This window comes from Notechis scutatus, chromosome 1 (genome assembly GCF_049901735.1).
Source record: "Notechis scutatus isolate UNSWTSFEM ecotype Mainland chromosome 1, rNotScu1.2, whole genome shotgun sequence".
NCBI classification, from domain to species: domain Eukaryota; kingdom Metazoa; phylum Chordata; class Lepidosauria; order Squamata; family Elapidae; genus Notechis; species Notechis scutatus.
The window spans coordinates 232,887,798-232,913,187 of NC_142009.1; the positions used below are offsets into that span (position 1 = coordinate 232,887,798).

The 25,390-nt window shown below is 41.9% G+C and overlaps 1 protein-coding gene across 1 annotated transcript; it reads right to left on the minus strand.

Moving 5' to 3' along the window:
* Window positions 1–17,274: 17,274 nt before the first annotated feature.
* Window positions 17,275–25,017, minus strand: LOC113424561 (ryncolin-3-like). The gene is made up of 8 exons (XM_026686327.2): window positions 24,762–25,017; window positions 23,310–23,447; window positions 22,757–22,837; window positions 21,736–21,771; window positions 21,171–21,304; window positions 20,593–20,722; window positions 18,541–18,675; window positions 17,275–17,623 (listed from the first exon to the last, which is right to left on the minus strand). The coding sequence occupies exons 1-8, from the start codon at window positions 24,856–24,858 to the stop codon at window positions 17,376–17,378; spliced, it is 999 nt and encodes a 332-aa protein (XP_026542112.1). The 5' UTR covers window positions 24,859–25,017; the 3' UTR covers window positions 17,275–17,375.
* Between the last annotated feature and the right edge of the window lie 373 nt (window positions 25,018–25,390).

Below are 25,390 nucleotides of genomic sequence, written 5' to 3' on the forward strand. Positions count from 1 at the left end.
CATTTTGCAACATCATGCTTTATAACCGCACCACTTAGCAATGGAAGTTGTGATCCCAGTTGCCATTGGAACCTGAGGGCTACCTTCCTATGCTATTACTGTGGAAAGGTGAAGCTTGCATTATCTCAGTCAGTTATGACCACAGTCTTCTTTTCATACCTCCAGTTTAATTTTTTTCATTCAGGTAATGATTAGTCTTTTTCTCACTTCAATTGCAATTTCTGTGCAATTGATACTTGAGGATGAGGGGGGGAAGGAAATATGCAATTGAAACCCCACACCTTTTTAATTTTTAAAGAGTCAGTCGAAGATGGATAACTATATCAACTTTGAATGCATGGATAAATAAATAAATGTTCCAAGAATATCATTGGATACTTTAAAATGGCTGGAGCGTTGATTGTGAAGTCATGGTTGCCATGTTGACTTTTGATCCCCTCCCCCAATTGGGACAGGGGACAAAATGACAATGTACTGAGTGTTATGTTAACAATGGTTTGTTCTGTTTTGTCTGGGTTAGGGAATTGGGAGAGATAAAAGTATCACTGGACAGCCTGATGTTGAAGCCAGAATGAGCTACACCCAGCTCAGGAGAGAAGAACTGGCAAACCAATACAGTGCTCAAAGGAAGAAAGCAATCAGGGCCCAATCTGTGATGACTTGCTCTACCAGGGATTCTGTCACAGGGAAGGTTGAAGCAACCAGGGCAGTCAGTCACTGTCCCTTCCAGCTTTGGAGCTCCTTCTTAGTAGCTCTTTTTGCTGAAGCTCAAGTCTCCCTGCTTAAACTCAGCAGTGTTCATCAAGCCTGACCCAGCTTCCAAGTCTACCCAAATCTATTGAGCTTGTTCAAGGAAAGCCCCATTTGTGCTATCCAGGATGAAAGAGCTTCAGTATCTCTGCATGTTTGGATAGTCAACCCAGTGCCAATCTCTAACCTTGGAAGAAGAAGATGGAAGTCATTCTTTGTATTTTTTTCTTTATTACATTTCTGTCCCTGTTCTTTTTTTACTCTTTATCACTTCTTTTGATCATTCATTTATGTTGTTTTTAATGTTTATGTTTGTAAAATTATTCAGAAAAAAAGAGTTGCCTTGCTAATATGAAAGTTCAAGTGAAACCAACTTCAAAGCTGCCTTACAAAGTCAGGAACAAGTGCGCAGACAAACACACAAACACACACACATAAATCATCTGTCCATCACATAATGTCCACCATCAAACAGAAACTACTGCGTTGTTTGTCTTGCTTCCTCTGTTTTCGATCATGTACTCCACCTTCACCTTCCTCCATGTCTGCAATATCAGGCAAATTTCCAAGCAGCTATTCCATATGTCCACAAAATTGCTCTCTTCTGAAATGTTCTACATTTCTGTTTATAAAGATCAGATTCTGCTATTTGTAATCTGTGACGCATGTTACTCATTTTATCTTCTGAATTCTTTGTTCCATAATATGCAGTGATTCTATCTAGTCATAATACTACTGAAATGAGATGATAAGATGCTGCTTCAATTCACTTCAATAATCCTAAAAATCAAAATATATTTACTTGCTTTATCAAAGTCAAAGAGCAAAAAAAAAAATCTATTTTCCTTGGTTCCTTCTGTTACATCCAAATCTACATCACAGCTTCTATATAAATGATACCTATTGAAGTTCTTTATAAACCAGAATTTTACCCCATAATGCTTGCACTCTGTTGTATGTCCATCTTCTTCTAAAGAAGATTGAAATCATCTTGTTAAGTGGGCACCTTATCCGTAACCTAAGTGGGTCTAGATGCTTTAGATTGATTGGAGGGAGCGGAAGTTAGAGGATCACCGAGATGCTGAAATGGCTTCAGTCTGGGCAGATGGAAAAGTGTGAGAAGGTGACTTTCTTTGGTGCAGCATAAGGAGGGAAGGGGAAGCAGGCTGTCAATAGTCCTTTATTCTTGGCCAAAGTATGAGTCGAGCATCCCAGCAAGGAGAGGCCATGTGAAGGGAAGAGTGGCTGGAGGGGAGGAGCAAGCAGGGGTGGGATTCAAATTTTTTGACAACTGGTTCTGTGGGCATGGCTAGGAAGGCATGGCTAGGTTGGTGTGGCCCTGTGACTGGGTGGGTGTGGCCTTATTTTTGCAGTCCCCATGAGTTTTTGTCTCCTGGGCCTCAGGGAAGCCTCCTGGGGTGGGGGGGCATTTTTGCTCCCAGAAGGCTTCTCTGGGAGCCAGAAAGGCAAAAAATGGAGCGGGGGCGGAACTTCCAGTTTGCAAGGTTTCGGCGGCGGCAGGGATTCGCGACACTGCGAGATCCCTGCTGCGTTCGCCGCCAAGGTTCCCCCGATCCGTTTGGATCTGGGGGATATAGCTGCCCCGTAGAGGCAGCTGAAGACAGGGGGGATCCGGAAAGAGGTTTGGGGGTGTCGCAGACCCCCTCCTCAGCCGGCAAAAAACCCCTTTTCCCGAGGCAGAGGAACAGCGGTCAGCAATGGCCGCCACGAAGAAATCTGCAGCCGGACAAGCAGGTGCAGGAGGGAGAAAGTTGGAAGAATTGTGAAAGTTGCTTTCAACCGGGACAAGGCAAGAGAAAGTGACCTGGAACCTTGAAGGCTGCTAAGTATACATTGTTTCTAGTGAGAGTTACAAGCTGCGAATATTCTAAAAGGGAAAGTTTTTTTTTTCGTTCCACTCTCCTTCCTAATGTGACAGCGGATGGAAAAAACCCTTTTGGCTGTGAGTGGGAAGGGAGAGGGGAAAAAAATTGGAGCAAAATTTGAAAATAAGGAGAAGATTGCCTAGAATTTTAAAGAGTTACTAAACATCAATAAGACTTCTAATATATATATATTTTAAAGGGAACTTTGTGATTAAACTTTAACTCCAGAAAGAGAAAGTGAAGAAGAAGAAGGTATTTAAAAGAAACAGCCTGTTTGGATTGTTTGGTAATTTTGGAACTTTTGAGAATTATTTCTGATCAAAAACATCTGGGTGGTTGTTTGGAAAAACTTTTTCTCTACACAATGGCATCATTTGTGGATGGACTGAAACTTGTATATCAAAAATATGAAAAAGAAAAGCAAGAAGGGAAAGATGTTCTTGGCACTCTTTTTCAATTTTTAGAAATGGCGGTTTATACTTATGTGAAGCAGAATGAGCAACAGGATGATGGGGACAAAGAAGAAGCCATCTTTGATGAACAAATAACTTTGGTTGGAGAAGGGAAAAAGAAAGAGAAAAAGGAAAAGAAGACTTTAAGATCTGGTAAAACAACCCAAAAAGAGAAGAATAAGGTGAAAAGGGGACATTATGTTAGGAAACAACAGAAAGAGGGAAAGCAGAAGAAAAGGGAGGTGGAGAGACAAGGGGTTAAAGAGGACAAGGAGAAGAAGAAGCAAGGGAGAAAGGAAGGGATGAGAAGCCTTAATGGTGGGGAGCAAGATGTCAAGAAGCAGAAGTTTTTTTAGAGATAATGGATAAATCTTACTGAAAAAGGGATTCTAGAAAGGTACATAAGATTGCATTTTTATATTTGTATTTAGAAATAACCATAGAAAATCGGAAATAATATGTAATTTAAAATGTGATAAAATATTTAATATAAACTAGTGAAATTTTTGTTAAGAAAAAGGGAGTATTGTAATGAAATATGATTTAAGATATGTGATGTGGGGGGGTAATAATTTTGGAAAGCATAAGTGTTCCCACAAAGGCATGATATTTAATTGAAATGGATAAAATGTTTAAGATATAAATGATTGTTTATATTAATGATTAGATTATGGTATATTAGCAAAAAATTTTGTGAAATGAGAGATTTGAAGTAGAAGAAGGAGGAACATCGTAATGAAATAATGAGCTATAATATGTGATGTGTGTGTGTGGGATAACTATCGAAAATAGGTGCTCCCATAAAAGTATGTGATTTAACTGAAAAGTAATGTGTTAGATGTTTAAGATATAAATGAATATCAATATTAATGAATAGATTTGTATTATTTTTGATAATATGGTATAATTTTAGAATGTACCAGACAGAATCCCAATGTAAGTTATGTGTTTTATATTAAGTATTATAAATATAGGGAAAAGAGATAAAGGCATCATACTCCATTTAGTGTACAGGAGAAGTTTTTCTTCTTTTTTAAAAAAGAAAAATAAATGGATGGCTGGAAATAGAACAGACAAAGAATAATAAATATTATGATTCGAATTGAGAGGAGATAAATAAAATAAAATTGAGAAAATTTAAAAGAGAGGAGAAGTTATATAGAAAATTGAAAATGCTAATAAGATATGAAATGGTATGTAAAATGAATATGAATTTGAATTTGTGTCTGTACCAAGAGTTATAACCCGGGACTAAGCAACTTTCAGAAAAGAGATTTTTTATGCTTTTATGTTTTGTGTTTTTGTGTATTTATGTTTTGTATGTCTTTAAAAATTAATAAAATTTGTTTAAAAAATAATAATGGAGTGGGGGCACAGTCCCCCCCATGATCCCCCCTTTGCCTCCTGGCCCTCAGGGAAGGCTCCTGGCAAAGCAGTAAGACTGCAAGGGGGATCCCAGCACAGCTGATCATTGAAACAGCTGATCGTTGGGAGGGGAAAAAAAGAAATACCCTAAGAAGTGACTGGGTGGGGGAGAACGCAGTTCAACAACGTCGGGCATGCACACGATGTCGCACGTTTGCTTCAGAGTTGACACTACCTGTAAATGTTTTGGCATGAGGCGAGCCCTCTCCCATCCTAATGAACAATACAATGTTGTTTGCTCATCAGGATGGCAAAGGGCTTGCCTCATGCCTTAAATATATATAGATAGTCCTCAACTGACAATGGTACTTGGGACCAGAATTTATGTCACTGAGTGGTATCATAAAGTGTGACCACATTGCTTAACAATAGCAATCCTTGTAGTCCCAGCTGCCATCATTAACTGATTTGTAAGGTCAAGCTACTTCCTTCCAGCTTTCCATAACTCAAGTCAGTGCGGAATCCAGCAAGAAGTTGCAAGTCCCAGGCTGGTAGGAAGGTAATTAAGAGGGAGTTGCAGTGCAGGTTTGATATTACACACATGCATGAGAGGAGTGTTCAAAAAAATATACAGAATGACGGTATCCAAACATGAATGTTACGATTTCATGACATTCCTATGTAGTATAGAAACAGCAGAATGCAAACATTAGGAATTTCTCAGTAGCCATTTCTTTTCAAATGATGTATAATAACCTGTACATTCTAGGTTCACAAATGAATTGTTCCTCTTCCCCATTACTGTGATATTAATGTGTAGATGTGGCTTAATAAAATGTAGTGTCAATGACAGGGAATCTAAACAAGAGTGCTTCAAATTGGTCACAGCGGGAATTTGGCTCCAGCATCCTCTTAAAGTCTCCCTTTCCTCCCTGCACCACACAAAGCAATGTTGAGGTGATGGTACTAATAATTGCACTAGGATCCTGTCATGGTTCGCTGGTCTCTTTCTGAGGATTTGATAAAAATATCTGAGGACAGAGCAATAAAGGGGAACAAATCTGTTCACTGTTTTCAGACTGAGAATCAGATTGATATTTTTTAGCAGAGTAAGATCCATGTATCTTACCTATTTTCAAGAATTATGGATATTTCCTTTAGTGTTCCTCTTTCCAACTGTAATACGGAAAAATCTTCAGAAAGGAAGAAGAATCCGTTCACATATCCTTGGTTTAATTGTTTCTATTAAAATGCACCACTTGGGTGATATCTGTCTTTGGAGAAACTCTGTCAAGGTTCAGTTTCTTCCATGCAATGTTTTCCCTCTCCTACAATGACCAATTAGCTCAAAGTGACATCCTCAATTTGCAAAGACTAACATGGTTAGATCAATGTTTTAAGATCTTTCTGGAATACCAATACATCCAGGGATGATACAGTAATCAGAATAACTGCTTTGCATTTAAAAGGGTGAGAATTCTAGACATTCAGTCAAAATTGATTAGGTTAGTGACCTTCCAAAAGATAACAGTGTATTACATCCCAAGTTGAAAATGCTAAATTTTCATGCAAGAGGTAGCTGGGTATCCTCCATCCTCCAATTAGTTTTTAGATTTCACTAAATCTCCTTCTGTGGGTCTGACAACTTTGCTCCTTGAACATCCATTCCTCCCTCTGGCCAATAACCAAGCAAACGTCTCTCTAAGATCTCTTACTTACCAACCAGCCCCCTCCATCTACTTCCAAGTCACAGAAAACCACCTTCACTGTGATGACCTGTAGTCTCTCAAAATAACCCGAAACCCAAAACATATATTAAAATCCGGTAAAGCCTTCAACTTCACTGTTTTATTAGGCACAGTTTAAAGTCACAAAAGTAAATAATGAGGCAAACAAAAAACCAAAACAAACCGCATTGATGAGAGTTCCAAAGCAAGCCAAGATAACTAATTATAAACTCCAGGAATATAACCGAGAAAAGTCCATGGGAAGAATGCCAGCAAAGATAAACCTCTTTCAAGGTAAACACTAATTGACTTCAGAAATTCTAACTGCGCAGTTGCAAACTTATATGCATAGCTTCCACCTGCAAGCTACGAGGAGGATCATGGTAATCTCATCTTGAGTAGACCTCGCTTTTCCCTGATCCTCTCCTCCCTGCATGACCTAGGATGGATAGGGGATGGGCCTGGATCCTCCTCTGACTGCTCAGCCGGCCTCTGCCCTTCCCCAGCCTTCTCCACCACCTCTGGAGCCACACTCCCACTCCCTGTTGGCTGTTCCTCCTCTTCCTCAGAGTCAGTCTCCACCAGGGGCATGACAATCACTTTTCCTGGGATTGGATAGATGGTGTACCAGCCAGTGAGAGTCTCTCCTTGTTCATGGAGCTCCTTGCAGTTTCTGGCTCTTCCCTCTGAGAGAGGAATAGGGGGCTTGGGGTGGGATATGTGGATCAGTTCAGATTCTCTCTGTTCTGAAAATATATGTGATGGGACAATTACAGGTTTCTATGCAAGAACTTCTCCAGTGGAATCACTGTTCTGTATTGCTACATTAGCATTCTTGTAACCCTCCGTCCTGATTGGTCAGGGCGCACGGCGCTCAGATTGGCTGAGTAAGCCGCAGTGATTGGCCCGTTGTGAATCACCCGCGATTGGAGGAAACCGATCGTGGGAGATTCGAAACGATGTCATTGGCCGCGGGTCCGAGCGAAGTTCAATATAAACCGCCACCGATCCGAAGCCAAGCCAAGCCAACCTAAGCATGAAATAAAAGAGCTTTAAAAGTCACTGAGCCTCGGATCTTCCTTGGACCCGATCGGCGAACATAACACTGGCGACGAGGGTGGGATCGCGGAATTGAGACCCACCAAGCACGTGGCACCGAAGCGCAAGCGACCGACAAGATGGCCAGCAACATCGCGCCACCCGCTCCCTTCAACCAGGCTACTGAGGACTGGGAATCCTACATTGATCGATTCCTGATGTTCCTGGAAAGTAGCAACCTCAAGGACGCAAATGGACAGAAAAAAAGGGCCATGTTCCTGACACACTGCGGGCCCGCAGTGTTCAAGATGGCAAAAGCCCTCACGAAACCCGAAGATGTAAAGGCAATGGACTGTGCCGATCTCAAACCGTTGTTGAGGAGCCACTATGCCCCTGCCGTGCCCACCCTCATCAGAAGGCATAATTTCTACTGGCGGGACCAGAAAGAGGGTGAGAGCATCAGCGATTTCGTGGCTGATCTACGGGACCTGGGGGGCATGTGTGGTTTCACCGATATGGATGAGGCACTGCGAGACCGCGTCGTCCTTGGGCTCAAGGACCCCGTCCTGCAGAGCCGGCTAATGGTGAGGGGCGACATCTCCCTCACTGATGGCCTCACCGAAGCAACGGCGGCCGAAGCAACCAAAAAGTCAGCGGCGCGGATGTGGCGGGCGAGCACAGCAGACTGGCCCACGACCACTGAGACAACCCCGATGCCTGAGGCACACTCCAAAACCAGCCGCCGAGCGACCACCACCACCCATCATGGCGACCTCGACTCCCTCTCCGACACCGCAGACGAAGAAGAGGACATCCACCGACTCCAAGCGGAACGAGACTGGCGCGAGCGGCGGAGTCGTAAGTCAGGGTTCCTGTGCACCAGGTGCGGGGGTGACCATCCTCGGTCAGAATGCCGTTTTTTCGATGCAATCTGCCGCCACTGCGACAAGCGGGGCCACATCGCCAAGGTCTGCCAGTTCAAGCGAACCTATAGCCCCCGGCGACACGACGGCAGCGGCCGGAGATGAGACGGCACCCCCCCCAAGGCGAGGGACCGACAACCCGAGAGCCGATGGAGCCAAGATGGGAGGAATCGACGCCTCGGCGAGAACCGACAAAGAGAAGAATCCCACCTGACGGTCATCATCGGCCACTCTTCAAGCTGGGATAACCGAAAGGTACATGTGGAGGTGGGCATCGAAGGCTGGCCATGCAAAATGGAGGTGGATTCCGGATTCTACCTCTCCATGGTTGCTTGGCGGGAAATCAAGCGCCTGGTGCCTACCATCCACAGGCGAGAGCTGGAAAGCCAGAAACTAATCCTAAAGGACTACCAGGGGAACCGCATCCCCGTGGTTGGAATAGGACACTTTTAAATCACATTTAAAGGGCGCACCGAGATACTTCCCCTGACGATCGTAGACAAAGACCGCCCTAGCCTTCTGGGTTTGCAATGGTTCGCGCCGCTCGGGATCGAAGTGACGGGCATCGACCACGTCGCCGAGGCAGACTGGGAGGAGCAACTTGCGAGGGACTTCCAGGAGGTTTTCGACGGCAACCTAGGCAAGTACCGAGGGCCCCCTATTTCCTTCAGCCTAAACCCCAGCATTGCCCCAATCCGCCTTAAACCGCGGTGAGTGCCTTTCGCACTCAAGCCCAAGATCAATGAGCAGCTAGACAAGCTCATCGAACAGGGCGTACTAGAGCCGACCAACCACGCCAGGTGGAAAACCCCTATAGTCACCCCGGTCAAGCCAGATGGGTCGGTGAGAATCTGTGGGGACTACAAGGCCACCCTCAACCACGTCTTACAGCAAAGCGCTTACCCCGTCCCAGTAGTAAAGCACCTTCTGCAACTCACTGGGGGGAGGCAAGGTCTTCGTGAAGCTCGACCTGGCACAAGCCTACCAACAACTGCCGGTCGATGCAGACACTGCCGAAGCGCAAACCATAGTAACCCACCAGGGGGCTTTTCGCTGCAAGAGACTCCAGTTCGGAGTCAGCGTAGCACCAGGGATTTTCCAGAGCCTAATGGAAAGGCTACTCCAAGGAATCAAGGGGATAGTGCCCTATTTTGACGACGTGCTGGTGTCAGCGGCCAACCAAAAACAGTTGGAAGGCCGCCTGAGGGAGGTACTATAGAAATTCAAAGACTCGGGGCTGAAAGTCAAAAAAGAAAAATGTCAGCTGTGCACCAAGAAGGTTGAGTTCCTAGGGTACCTCCTAGACCAGCACGGAATCCACCCAATGGAAAAAGAAAATCAGGGCCATCAAGGAAGCCCCTAGACCAAGAAATAAAACAGAACTGCAGGCATTTCTTGGACTGATTAACTTCTATAATGTTTTCCTGCCCCAAAAGGCGACCGCGGCGGAGCCATTGCATAGGCTGTTGGACAAAACAGCCACCTGGAACTGGGAAGGCGAGAGGAAATCGCATTCAACCGGACAAAGAACCTACTCACATCGGACACTGTCCTCATTCAATACAACGAGACCCTTCCGCTAACAGTAACATGCAACGCGTCACCCTTCGGCGTCGGGGCTATCCTCAGCCACACACTCCTGGATGGAAAAGAAGCACCCATCGCCTTCTTTTCGAGAACCCTATCAAAGCCGGAAAGGAACTACAGCCAGCTAGACAAGGAAGCCCTGGCAATCATCGCTGCCGTAAAGAGGTCCCACGAGTACCTCTACGGCAGAACATTTACCATCATCACCAACCACAAACCGCTGTTAGGAATTCTGGCAGGGAACAAGGCCACCCTGAACATTCTATCCCTGAGAATGACGAGGTGGTCCGAATTCCTTGCTGCCTACAGTTACCTGCTAACCCATCGACCCGGTAAGACAATCTCACATGCAGACGCCTTGAGCTGCACTCCGTTGCCCGACCTGGATGCCGACCCAGCACCCACAACGTCCACCCTGAGCATCGAGACCTTACCCAATCTCCCCCTGACCGTGTCAGACATTGCCCGCGAGACTAATAAAGACAAACGTCTGGCGTGGGTCTTAAATTGAGTGGAGAAAGGGTGGCCGGAAAAAGACGACGACGAACAATTCAGGACCTTTCGAAGCCGACAAACAGAACTTTTCACACAAAAAGGTTATTTACTGTGGGGGGACAGGGTTGTAATCCCAGAAAAATTACAAAAAAAGGTTCTAGAATTGTTGCATGAGGGGCACCCGGGCATCGTTAAGACAAAAGCCCTGGCCAGGAGTTACGCCTGGTGGCCAGGGATGGACAAGCAAATCGAAGTCTGGGTGGCAACCTGCAGGCAATGCCAAGAATCCAGGCCAAGCCCTCCCGCCGCCCCAATCCTGGAATGGGAAACCCCCAGAGGGCCATGGTCCAGGATTCACATAGACTTCACCGGGCCAACAAAGGGACACACGTTCCTAATAACGGTAGACGCTTACTCCAACTGGTTGGAGGTAAGCGACATGAGAGCCACCACCACGGAGGCCATCATCAAAGAACTCAACAAGCTATTCTCAACCCACGGTCTCCCAGATGTAATTGTATCAGATAACGGGCTGGCATTCAAGAGATTCCTAGCGGAACGGGGAATACGGCATGCCCTGACAGTGCCAGCACATCCGGCGGCGAATGGGAGGGCAGAACGAATGGTTCAATTCACAAAAAAGACAATTCAAAAAATTGAAACCGGGGAAATACAAGAAAAAATAAATAAAATGCTATTCATACAACACATAATGCCAAACACAACAACCAACAAAGGCCCGGCAGAACTATTAATGGGAAGAAAATTAAGATCCCCACTAGATAGGCTGCACCCCACATACAACCCAGAAAACTCCCCCAACTCATCAAGCAAACACCGAACGTTCACAGCAGGAGACACAGTATACGCAAAGAACTTCACAGGGGACCCACTCTGGGTACCGGCAACGATAACCCAGGTAACAGCTCGTACTGCTCGTACCGGTTACAAACAAGTGACAGACGAGCATGGAAACGACACATCGATCAGCTAAGATCGAGAACTACCACGGGAAATACAACCGACACGCAAACACACAGAAACACAAAAATCCAGGAGGGGAGGGGGAGCAACCAAACACCAGCCAAGAGAAGGAAAACCCCGAAAAACCAAACAGACAACCCCAACAGAAAAGAAACCAAGAATACTCACCAGCCGAAGTACCGGTAGACGACCAGCTCGAAGCCTCGCCTGGAAGGAGCAGCCAAGCCAGCTCAACCAACCCGGAAAGACCAAGCGGGAGCAGCAAAGCCAGCAGCTCGACCAGCCCGGGTAGACCGGGAGGGAGCTACGGTGAAAGGCCCGACTCACCCTTCCAGGCGGTTCCATCGATGAGGCAGAGAGAAACACAGAGTCCTACCAAACCGCTCGAAGACCAAGCACCAACTAACCTGCACAGGTCCAGTAGACAGATACGGAGCCCCGCCTACTTACGGGTCTACATTACGTAGGACCATACCAAGAGGGGAGGGGTGTTCTGTATTGCTACATTAGCATTCTTGTAACCCTCCGTCCTGATTGGTCAGGGCGCACGGCGCTCGGATTGGCTGAGTAAGCCACAGTGATTGGCCCGTTGCAAATCATCCGCGATTGGAGGAAACCGATCGCGGGAGATTCAAAACGATGTCATTGGCTGTGGCTCCGAGCAAAGTTCAATATAAACCGCCACCGATCTGAAGCCAAGCCAAGCTGACCTAAGCATGAAATAAAAGAGCTTTAAAAGTCACTGAGCCTCGCGTCTTCCTTGGACCCGATCGGCGAACATAACAATCACCATAATGCCTATTGTAGGAGAATGGATACACGTTGGTATGCAATAATATTTAAAAAATTAAAGGAAACATTTATTTACTTATTTGTAAAAAAAATATATGCCATCCATTTCATATCCAATGTAGGTATAGATAGATCCTCAAGACCTGAATGAAACATGCAGCGTTTAAATGTGTAGCAGCTTTCTCCTAACTAGAGCCATTAATTATCAGGGAGGGGGGATTATGGGAGCTAGAGTCTAACATTCTTAGAAGACTCAGCTCGGGGAAAGCTGATATGTGCAGATGAAATGCATCACAACGATCCTTAAACTGTGATAAGAGAATTTGTACTATTCCAAACATCCGTCATAGCCTGTTCAGGCAGTTTTGCATTTACTATCCTGAGTCATAAAGGTCAAATAAAGGAAGATGAAAATGAAGATAAAACCAAGTTGATGGCATTTGTGCCAATTATCTGGGAGTTTGAAGTGACTGAATAAGCAAAGTGAGAATGCTTGACATACCTTCCCGCTGACAGCCTTCGGGAACTCAGCAGTGTTAGTCAAGCCTGACTCAGCTCCCAAGTCCACCCAAGTCTATTGACCTTGCTCAAGGAAAGCTCCATTTGTGCTATCTTCAGAGCTTCAGCTCCTCTGTGTTTTTAGATAGTCAACCCAGCATCACCCTGCATGGCCATTTTGAGCCTGGATCATTTAATTTCCAATGTACTTTTGTTTCACTCTCTCCCCTCCCTGCCTCAGCCCATTTACTCAACAATCTCTCTCCCAGGTCAGTCTTAAGGAAGAGCGGACAATTCATACCATTTATCTTAATAACCCAAACATATTTAGGCACATTGTGAATAAGTATCATTTTTAGTTAAAATAAATTAATCTTATATAGAAACATAGAAATATAGAAAACTGATGGCAGAAATGGATTTAGTGGTCCATCCAATTTGTTCTTTGAGTTTTTTTAATGTTTCTTTTATTTTTTTATATTTTTATTGGATGATGTACATATGTTTATCCCAAGCATATTTAAACTCAGTTACTGATGGGCAACCTAAAATTGGAAAGTTGGTTCATAGCATCCACTTTCTGTGAGGTCATACTTTCTAAATTTACTTTTGAACTTCCCTCCTGTCAATTTGAGGCTATGTCCCCATGTTCTGGATTTTTTTGCTTAATATTGAAAATGCTGCTTTCTAGAACCTCATTCATATTCTTTATATTTAAAGGTTTTGGTCATTACCCCCTTTTCTTTCGGAATCTCATTTTTAACTGCCCACATATGTTTAAGTATGCTGTGTGCAAGTAGTACTCTGTCTGATCTAACTCAGAGAGCAAGTTGGGAGTCCACGATAAAATATCTAAAATGATTTTTAAAATGTGCAATAATGCTTAAAGGATTAAATGATTGTCAATGGATCATTTTTTTATTTCTATGCAATAAACTTGAAGAAAAATATAATGTGGTGTGGATGCAGAAATTATCCACACTATGGCAGTGTTGGCCACAAGATATCAACCTCATCAATTCTATATGCACTCATAAAACAGTTCAGTACAGGTATTCCTATATAACATTATGCTATGTTATCATAACTTTATGGATAAAACAATGGAAAAAAATCACACAGTGTTTTATTGTTATATGTGATAAATGCACTCAGCATTGAAAAGCTCCTACAATAGCCACAATAGTAGGTATTAGTAGTAATAAAGATGGCAGAATTAGCAACAGTGGCTAAGTTAATGGTCCTCGTGAGAGAAAAATCACTGAAGAAATTTATCTGTAATTGGAAGCTCTTTGTGGACTTTTTTTGCAGGAGATGGAGAAACATGAAAATTTAACATATGGATTTGATTATTGTTAAAATTTAAAAGGGGGGGGGGGGAGAATTTTTTTTAATTTCTCCCTTTTTTTGGAGGGGGAATTGACACTTTAGTATAGTCTTAACTAAGAGCCAAAAGTAAGCATTCTCTTGGAAGAAGTTAGAAGCCATTCTTTATATACATTTCTGCTTTTTTTCTTTTTCTTTATACTTTTTTATTACAGTTCTGTCCCTGTTCTTTTTTTTTTACCCTCAATCATTTTTTAAATCATTGATTTATGTTGTTTTTAATGTTTCTGCTTTGTAAAATTATTTGAAAAAAAAGAGTTGCTTTACTAAGGTGAAATTTTAAGTGAAGCCTCTTTGAAGCTACTTTACAAAGTCAGGCACATGTGTGTGCACACACAAACACACATACACATAGTCCACCATCAAACAAAAACTGCTGTGTTGCTTGACTTACTTCCTCCAGAACTTCCTGTGTTTTACGACATACTCCATCTCAGTTTCCTTCATGTCTGCAATATCAGGCAAATTTTTAAGCAGCTGTTCCATATGCCCACAGAATTGTTCTCTTCTGAAATGCTCTACAATTCAAATTCTGTTTATAAAGATCAGACTCTGCTGTTTGTAATCTGTGATGCATGTTATTCATTTTATCTTCTGAATTCTTTGTTCTGTAACAGGCAGTGATTCTATCTAGTCATAATACTACTGAAATGAGCTGATAAGATGCTGCTTTAATTCACTTCACCAATCTTAACAATCAAAATATATTTACTTGCTTGATCAAAGTCAAAGAGAAAAAAAATACATTTTCTTGCTTCCTTCTGTTACATCCAAATTTACATCACATTTAGACCAGGGGTGTCAAACTCATGTTATCATGGCAGCGTCACATGATGTACCAGGACTTTTCCTCCATTCGCTAAACTGGGTGTGGGCATGGCCAGCAGGTAACGCATCCACCTGTGAGCCGAGACTTTGATAGACCTGGTTTAGAGGCACTTGTAATGATGATTTAAGCGATTCTCATCTTCAGTGGAGTTAGACAGAGCTATATCCTTGTTAATTAGTCAACCTCTATATAAATGACACATAGTTCTTTCTAAACTAGAATTTAACCCATCATGCTTGCCCACCATCCTATATCCATCGTCTTGTAAAGATTGAAACCGTCTTGTTAAGTGGGCACCTTATCGATCTGTAACCTAAGTGAGCCTAGATGCTTTAGTGTTTTATTATTCCAGGGAATTTCTTGAAATCAATTACTCAAAAATGAAGGTTCTGGTTTTCTCTAGAATGCACTTTAATTCCTCTATTACATAGGAAATCAATTAAAAAAACAAATGAATCAGTTAAGGACTTAAAGTAACTTGTCTATCTTCACCCATTGGAATACCTAAGTGAGTGAGCTTTCTATTAGAGCTCATAAAGTTGCTAAAACAATCTTAAAGTATGCAAGTCTTCCTGGCAATGATAACATCTCTGTAGCAATAAAATTGTATAAAGCAAAGAGTCTGAGTCTGTTGTTATATGGTGCAAAAGTTTGTGTTTATAAGAATGTCTCTACTCTAGAAACTGCTCAGTCTAAGTTCCTTAGAATTGTTTGGCTAGAGCTTGGCTGAATTTCTCTTGGGACCCACCTGAGACTTTGGCTTCTCAGGTTTTGGCTGAAACAAACCTTTTATGGATGAGTCTCTGGTTTACCTTACATTCTTTGAAAAGTTTATTTCTTCCCTAACGAGGAAAATTGATTCTGATCTAGCTTATTATGTTTTTTGACCCAGGCAATTCTGATAATTTATCTCAGTCCAGAGAAAACCTAAATTAATCTTAAACAGATGATGTGGGATTTATATCTATAAAATGACACAGCTAAAAGCATTCATCCCTATTATGGCCCAATTGCAAATTATCCACGCACAATTTCTGGCCACTTCCACACATTCTACACAATTCACATCCATCCTCATAGGAGACATTTTAACTTAGTTTGAATGGCGCACCGCTATAAAGAAACACAGGGACACATTTGCAATAAACAAGTGTCCTGTGTAACAATTATATGTGCTCAGACAGGCATAGGTAATTGTATTATTTCTCTGGGGCTGTAGATTCTTATTAAGTTGCAAACAAAATCAATTGCACACTGAATTTCTGTGCCAAAACATAAGAATACAGATAATTTAATTATTATTTAGTAAAATAAACAGTTAGTATACATTTGTAAGAACTGGCTATAAAACTCCATCCCAGAATTTTGCATCCAGAAATAATTTTGTGGAAGTTCACACATGGGATATGGAAAGAGCATCCTGGAGCTGTGTGATCTCAGGATCAATAATGGAGATGGGGATCTTCATTATCTATGATAGGGGGCCTCAACCTGTGGGGCATGGCCCATTACTGGGCTGCAGGCTAAATCGCCACTGGGCCATGTGAGTGTGCATCTGCATGTGCGCACAGCCCCACTCAAGTGAGTGTCATTGCAGGTGCTTCCAGCCCCATTCACACAGGCCTCATTGTGGGCCCTCATGGCCCCACTCACACCAACATCATGTGAAAGTTGTGGATGCTCATGCATATACGCGCATGTACATACACTTGCCCCTCCCACAAAATCATCCCCTCTTTCTCCCTCCCCCTGCTCTGGGCCGCCAACCCAGAAAGGTTGGAGAACTCTGGTCTAAGATGAACCATCACTTCTGAATAACCTTCAAGAGCTTATAGTCTTACTTTGAAGATTAAAATACTGTGTTGCCAGCCGGATTAGGGATGAGAGTGATAAGATTATTTCTCTTCTGGAGGCATTTCCTCTCAGTACTAAATTGCATTGTATGTGTTGAAAACACTTTCCCAAAGATTGCAACTTTTGTAAAACACCGGGTCCTTCAGAAAAACATGTAATGATCATACAGATAAGGTAAAATGCCACAGAAACAATAAATCAGAGCTATTTATTTAGTGAGTTAGACTTTGTATTGAGTGTGAATGATGTGACTGAATCAGCAGCTGGAAGGAAGCAAGATAATTTTTCTCCTTATAAATTGATTCTCGGGTTTATCTGAGTTACATGCTTTGTCAAATTTCCTTGAGCATAAAAAACACTGACACAGTTATCTCTGGTATTGCTTCTGCCAACTTAGTTGTTTTAAGGCAATCAGTTTGTGAAAACTTTCCAAGGGTGCTTTACCCAAGACAGAGGTCCAAGTAAATCCTTTTGCTGAACTTAATTCATGAAGCACAGATACACAAATGAGTAGAAACTATTGTGTTACTTTACCTACTTATGGCTTATAGATCAATAAACGTCAGCTTTGTAGCAAATGAAGGAACACCTCTCTCCTCAGGAAAAAAATTGGAAAAAGTAAGAAGGAAAAGGGTTTGAACTCCATCCCCATCTACTGTAAATAAAAAAGGGATTATTACAAGAGAGAAAAATCACACAAAGAAGACGTTTTAAACATTTGCTGCATTTATTTATTTTTTTCCAGAAGAGAATAGAGAAGAATAATCATTTTGGGTCATGTTGATGAATCTGTGAAACTGTAGTTTCATTTATTGTGGTCTAATTTTCATAGCCGTATACTTGTAAGAATAATAATGCCCCTTCCCAGAATGCCAATTGATGCCATCAGCATAAGAAGTATGTTCCCCTTTGTGATACAGGCCGTTCAGGTTGGAAGAGTGGCATTTGGTGTACCACCAGGCTCCTTTGAAACTTACAGCACAATTTCCATCATAGATATCATTGTCTCTGTCTTTGGTAGAGAATGCATGGTCATTGTGTCCTGAGAGAGAATCACCTAAAAGGAGGGAAGCACAAAGTTCATGTCTTCCAGGAATGCAAACCTGCAGGGCATTTCACCAATGAAAAATGTTCCTACACCACTAAGAATTAGAAAGGGATCAAATATAAATGATTGAGCATCTGGGTTATATGCACAATTTCCTAGATTTGAATATTGGCATCACTAGCCAGCCCAGTCAAGAAGATACGTGTTTTTCAATGGCTTTACCTGTTTCCTGAAGCCATGGCTTGCTTAACTTGACTTTCTGAATACACCACCATGAGATCCATCTAACGGGCCATGTTGTAAATCTTTTTGATAAACCAGAATGCCTGAACCCCATTAATAAGCCAAAGAATGGATAAGTTCCCTGAGTCTGGGATTGTGTTTTGCTCCCTGGATCAAAGGACTGCCTCCTATTCACACTTCCATATTGTCCCCCTGATAAACTAGAAAGGAATTAGGCAGCCCCCTGGCTTAAATTATTTCTGCATTCTGCATCAGGTTATCTGATATTATTATGCAGTCAGATGTTTAGGCTGGAATTGGCATTTTTATCCACCTATTGAGTCCTTCCCAAGGACCTATTATAGGCAGATATTGATGTTGGATTGCATTACAATATTGTTGCAACATGTAAGTTGTTCCAAGTAAACATGTCTTTACAATTGATTGGTGGTGATTTTGTCAATGCCAATGGTGTTCAAGTAGTGCTACATGACTAGGTACCGAAGTACTTATTAGTTTTGGTACTACCTTTGCACAGATGTTCTATTTCTGCTTGCAGGTCTCTGTATTTTTTTTATCTTCTCCAGTTTTTCTTTGATTAAATTTACTTGCTGCCCATCTCACTATTCAAAGCAACTATTTATGTTTGTTATATTCACAGTAAGAAGGTACTCAAATGAAGAGGCATTTTCTGTATTACTCACCCATGTTGCCATCCAAATAGGAACCCAACGTTAATTTGTAGTTTTCACTTTCATTTGTGATTCTGAAACTGGAATATTTTGCAAAGGTTTTGGAACCACTGAAATCTTCCAGATCAATCCTCAACTGCTGTGTTCCTGAACACCAAAAGACAGGTACTATTAGAGAACTACTTGAGGTGCAGAAGTCCTTGAAGGGAAGCCTGCTAATCATTGTAGTAGACATTCATTCCACATGGACATGATCATGGTGGGATTATGATCCATGTCCATCCAAAAGCAATGATGAATAGCCAACACAGAGGAACAGAATCACAGGAGCACAAAGAGTGTCCTAGGTAAATTAAACTCCTGCTTCGCTTGAGTTTTTCTAGTCTTTTTGCACAATTAGACAGCAATCCTCTGAACTGCCATTTCTTCCTTTACCTCTATGAAGTTAATCTTTTAATAATTTTCTATGTACATGCATTTGGCTAAGGCAGTGAGGACGGGTACTGATGGTTTTTTGGTGTCCTGGTTCCACACACTTTTTTAAATGAGGAGAATTTATGGATCCCCAGAAAAAGAAGGCAACTTTCTTCTTTTCCTCTGATTCTAACAATTTTATTATCCAGCTAGTGATCAACGCTTTTAGGTAATCGGGCTGTATAAAGCTCCAAACAATTTCCAAATTACAGGAAAGCACATGTTTTCCCCATTTATGAATTTGGAATATACCATTCATTTCTATAGAAGGAAATGGAAGTTAAGTCTTATGGACTGATACAAACAGATCAGAGTGTTTCCTTTATGCATACTTTATGCATACGGTGTTCCTGTGATGCAAAGATAAATCTCTGCTAGCATTAAAGGGCTGAATCTGGAAAGACTGATATTCATCTTTCCTTAAACATTAATTCTGATGTATATATATTTGTTTTCTTTAGTTTTCGCGGGTACTTACACCCAGATGAAACCTAGCTTCCTAACAATTGATAGCCATCCATTTACCCGGAGCCAAGCTGCACTAAAGGCCTCCAATAAAGGGACACAATGTTGCCAGCCAATCAAGATACAAAAAGAGCCACAAAACAGACAAAAGATATTAGCAACACCAATCAAGCAGAACACAGCAAACTCCAAGACCAATAAACACAGACCAAGACTCCCAACCAATCAGGATGAAGAAAAAACCATTCTAGCACAGCAATAGGCTGCCCCAAATTTAAATCTGAAACCACTATATAAGTCTGACTCACAGATGAACACTATACAGAAGCCTGATGATGTATGTATGTATATGTATATATATGTATGTATGTGTGTGTGTGTGTGTGTGTGTGTGTGTAGTGTAGCATTCATGTGTTGTGTGTGTGTGTGTATATATATATATATATATATATATATATATATATATATATATATATATATATATATATATATATATATGGCATTCAGCTTCTATCTATCTATCTATCTATCTATCTTTGGTTATTCGGTTTCTCCGCGTAAGATTGGAAGTATCTAGGCACGTTTATGAAGTCTCATTCATCATCTTCAGGCTTCTGTCTTCAGCTCTGTGCTTCTGAGTGATGTGAGCTTGCAGCCCTTCTTCCTTTAACTGCTAGTGGGGTGTGACTTGATTGGGTGGGGGCTTGGCTGTGTTCTGATTGGGTGGGGTGTGTTCTCATTGGTTGGGGGTTTGGCTGTGTTCTGATTGGTTGGGGTTGGCCATGTTCTGATTGGCTGGAGGTGTGTTCTGTTCAGGTGGGGGTTTGGTTGTGCTCAGGTTGGTCTTAGTTACTGGGGGATTTGAGCTGGTGAGCTGTGATCTTGCTGTTTGGAAGCAGCTGCAAGCTCACATTACTCTGAGAAGCACAGAGCTGAAGACAGAAGCCTGAAGATGATGAATGAGACTTCAGCCTAGATACTTCCAATCTTATGCGGGAGAAAACCCGAATAACCAAAGATCCACATACAAATACCCGCGAGAACCTCAGAAATTATATATATATATATATATTCTGTGTAAACCGATTTAAAGTATCAAAGTGAGCATCAGGTAGAAGAGGTTACCAGAACTGGTGAGAAGATGGATCTTATCATTGCCCAGCCAGAATTCTGATTCTTGCATCCCAAATCCTTTCTTGTATGATTCCCAGTCACGGTAGAAATCCACAGATCCATCCTGCCGCCTCTGGAAGACCTGGTGGAAAGAGAGAGAATGCTACCACAGCATCTGTTTGATGGAGAAGTTGCTTTCCTAATCTTAGGCCATTTCTGAAATGGGGGGACTGCCTTTCAGTCTGTTTTGCAAAAGACCTTGAATAGAACTATGACTCCTCTTCCAAGTCATAGCTAGGGGGCTACTCCTTGATACCATCTTTGTGCCTTCAGTTCTCTGCTATCCTGGCTCAAAACCCAACACGTGACTTGGGAGTCTGATTCAGCTCTGGGGCTGCAATGTGTTCACCACTTTTCTCTTCAGATGAGAGAAGACTGATGGGCCCCTGAATAGCTGTTATTATTTTGTAATAAAAATGATAGCATGGAGTGTACTTGTTTTAATGATTAATTATAGCAATATGGGATTTTTTTTGCTCTTCTGATGCATTCAAGTATCTCTTCTTCCTCCTTCTTGGGCTTTTACTTACCAACCAGCCTCCTCCATCTGTCCCCATGTCACAGAAAACCAGCATTGGGTTCCCCTTGGTTGGGTAGATTATGTACCAGCCACTCAGAGTCTCCCCACGTTCCAGGAGGTCCTTGCAGTTTCTGGCTTCTGTCTCTAGAGGAAGAATAGGGAGAATTGAGTGATGGAGATTGTAGTTGGCACAGATAGGAATGTGCTAGGTCAGAGTAAGTTGATTAGTTGATTGGCAGATTTATAGGTATGTTGGCTTAGTTATAGAAACCTGGCAAGGCTGACATTAGCCCAGCAAGCTTATACCTATATACTTATACCTGTTATCTAATAATTATACCTTATATCTGTTAATTAATAACTAATTATTAATTAATTAATAATTAATACTTATACCTGTTATCTAATAATCACTTGAAAAAATAAAACAAACAAACAAATAAAATTAAAAAGCTTCTGCATTTGATGCTTCCAGGTTTCTTGGCCTTCAGCTCCCAGAATCATCCGGCTACCAGCTGGGTGAAAGCCTGAAGCAATCCAACTAGAAAACTATTGATAAAGAAGAAGAGGCATACCTTTCAGTTGACAATTGTCTAAGCTGCAGGCATCTCCTGTAAAGAGGGGGAAAAAAGCAATTTTCATGTGCAGTGGGGTAAACAGAAAGGTTCCTAAGGCCCATACATCAGAATAACCTCTTATATGCTCTTATATGTCAGTGTATCATCCATTCTTCATAGTGATGCACTGCTCTCATCATTTGGTTCTGTATTACAAACAGTTCAACCAAGGACACCATGAATTAACCAGTTGTTAACCTAATCCCCGTAGTTTTTCTCTGGTAATATCACACTACTAACCAGAGTATACAAAACATTTGCTAGACCAATACTCGAATACAGTTCATCAGTCTGGAACCCTCATTACGTATCTGATATTAGCACAATTGAGAAAGTCCAGAAATATTTCACAAGAAGAGTTCTCCACTCTCTACCGTGTAGAATACCTTATGCCACCAGACTTGAAATTCTAAAACTAGAAAACCTTGAATTACGCCGCCTTCGGTCTGACTTAAGCATGGTATATAAAATCATACATTGCAATGTCCTACCTGTCAATGAATACTTCAGCTTCAACCATAACAACACAAGAGCACACAAGAGATACAAACTCAAAGTAAACCGCACCAAACTTGATTGCAGGAAATACGACTTCAGCAATAGAGTGGTCAATGTCTGGAATACTCTACCCGACTCTATAGTCTCTTCCCCAAACCCCAAAAACTTTAACCTTAGACTGTCTACTATTGACCTCACCCTTTCCTAAGAGGTCTGTAGGGGCGGCATAAGCGCACCATCGTGCCTACCGTCCCTGTCCTATTGTTTCTCTTATTCTTTTATTTTTCTTATATGTACCCATTTCATGTATTCACAACTATGTATACACTTATACTTATTATCTTGTAAACAATTGGCAAATCAAATAAATAAATAAAAAATAAATGAAATAAAGTGTGGTCGGTGAGATAAAGGTAGGCTGGTGCTTCCCCTTTGATCCAACTCTTGCACAACCTCTGATTTCAATCAGTAGGTGTATTACCTTTGTCACCTTTGTCACCTCTGCCTCCTTTGTCTCCTTTCGGTCCAGCTTTTCCAGTTACCCCAGCAGATCCTCTTTCACCTGAAGAAGAGAAAGAAGAAGAGGAGAAAGACCAACTTAGGAGCATCAAAATACATCTTCAAAAGACTTTTGAAGCCAGACTGATGGGAATATTACAGCTTATAGAGAGCAAACAATCAAAGAGGAAAAATGTTTGGATTTGAGATGATGGCTTCGAATTTTAGCTCAGGGCTGTTGGGAGTCTTGATTTGTATGAAATTATGTTGGGTTAGTAGGTTAGTGACCAACAAATCCTTGATAGCATTGCTGATTCTCCTGAAAGGACAAAACGGTCCAATCCACCTGTCTTTAAAAAATTCCTATCTAGCATTTGGGAGAAAGAGAATTGCTTTTGTCTCTCTGCCAGCAACTTCTCCTTTTCTAGGCAAGCAACTTTATTAATACAAAGTTTGCTTCCCACTGTTGCAAGGAAAGACAGCAAATAAGCTGTGCAAAACACCTGGAATGACATCTTTAGTGGGCATTTACTCACCTGGGGGCCCCCGAGGACCCAAGTCACCCTTTAGCCCCGGTGATCCATTTGTTCCTGACACACCTGGAATTCCAGGTATCCCAGCCTGACCTTGGAGAACAATCTTGTCCGTTCCACATTGTGTTAAGCCCTTCAGCTCTGGCATAGGAGAAAGAGCATAAAAAGGACACAACATGAAAAATAGAACAGAAGCAGTATGGTCTCCTTATGAAGCAACAGGTTCACATTAAACCAAAATAGTACGAGGGAGGTGCTAGAAAATCAGGGTGGAGAAGAAGGCAAGGTGATTAGGGTGTAAAAGAGACACAAAATTTCTTCCACTCATATTTTCCACCATACACATTCTGTTCCTGGACTGTTGGAGAATGCAAGAATGAAATTAGGGGGCTTATTCCCCAAGGACTTTTCTCGAAGGCAACAGTGCATACTTCTTTTTAAAAAACCCTTGATTTGTTTTGACTCTCCCTTTCCCCCCCCTCTCCCTCCCCTTCTTTTCCTTTTAAATGAGTCTGGACTCCTGCTAGCAACTGCTGGGCAAATGCGGCTTTCTTGGCAATCTTTCTCAGAAGTTGCCCTTAGAGCTGAGAGAGAGTAACTGTTCCAAGGTTATATGACTTTGTTCTGGAAGCAGAACAAGAGCTTATGGTTCCCCAATTTCTAGTCTGATTATTTAACTGCCACACCAGCCCAGCCCTCATCTTCGCCCTTTATACACAGTGTGAAACCAGGGACTTCCACATAAAGCACAGTTCATTAGGAGGCCCTGTCTGTATCTAGAAGATGTAGGATTGAACTTTCTTGTTCTCATATTTACCTATACAAAGTATATACATAAAGCTGGTCAGGCAAATACTTAGGCAAAGATCTTAATCATGTTTTACAGTTATCAAAACCCCATAACTAACATATACAAAATGTCATCTCAAAATTACCCTGTAGCTCAAGATCAATTCTCTGTTTTTATTTATTAAAAAGTAACATTGGTCATTAAAAAATATTCTGAAGATGCTGGTGCTTTGAAAGGAGGTCCTTTCCCTTCAAGAGCATCACAACCCATGGACTTTTTCCAGCCTTTAGGACCCTCAGGAAATGCTCAATCTTAAGGCAGAACTTCACTGTGGCCAGAATTCATCCCTCATCTGTTCCTGAGCCATCTCTTTACCTGCAAGACTGCTAGTCAGCATTGCCTAGATAGCGACAGCACTTAGACTTATATACCACTTTATAGTGCTTTACAGAACTCTCTAAGCAGTTTACATAGTCAGTATATTGCCTCCAACAATCTGGGTCCTCATGCTCCCAGTAGTTGCGGGCAGTAGAATGTGAGGCAAGTATTCCTTTTCTTATGAACTGGCTTCATTGGGAAACCAAATATCAACATTCAGCTCCTGCATATAGGGACCCCCACAGAGGCTAAGAAACAAACTGAAAGATCAGACAGCTGGAACTCACGTGCACAGCAAGTGGCTTCAGTGTCCTGGGCTCCTCCAGTGCCATAATTTGAACTAGCAACCAGGAAAATCAGGTGGAAACCAGCCCAAGGCTTCATCTTGCCTTGCCAGCTTTCTCTCTGAGTGAGAGATGTGTGGTATCTTGTCTCTGATATATATATATGTCTTTTAATGATTGCACCAACAGAGAAATCAGGAAGTGCTTACATTTTTTGAATAAGGATAAATATGCCCATATCTGTTTTGCAATGCCTGTTTGTGCAACTTCAGCAGAGTTTATTAAGAAAAAAGAGTACTCTTGAATTTTGCAATGTTCGTCATATTACCCAACCTTTCCTTATATTGAACAATGTACATATTGTAGCCCCATTGTATCAGAAAAAATCAAACCAAACCAAAAAACATATTGGCTTAACCAATAATCCTATAAATCCTTACACTTTTCCTGATTGGACAAGTTCCCACATTCACTAAGCAACTGATACTGTTGTTTTAAGGGTAAGATATTTGCTCTTGGGTTGGTTCTGAAGCACACAGCAGCACATTCATACCTTGTGAGCCAATCTTATCCTGCAAGAGATCCCTCATTGATGATAAGTTGACCATATTCCTACTTGACCAACAGTAAAT

Excerpts from the sequence above, each read along its gene's own strand:
- LOC113424561 (XM_026686327.2), bottom strand. The coding sequence starts at position 24,858 with ATGAAGCCTTGGGCTGGTTTCCACCTGATTTTCCTGGTTGCTAGTTCA. Across the intron at positions 21,772-22,756 it reads AGGTGACAAAGGTGACAAAG|GAGATGCCTGCAGCTTAGAC; the intron begins GTAATACACCTA and ends CCCTCTTTACAG. Across the intron at positions 18,676-20,592 it reads CCATCTTCTCACCAGTTCTG|GAACACAGCAGTTGAGGATT; the intron begins GTAACCTCTTCT and ends TTTGGTGTTCAG.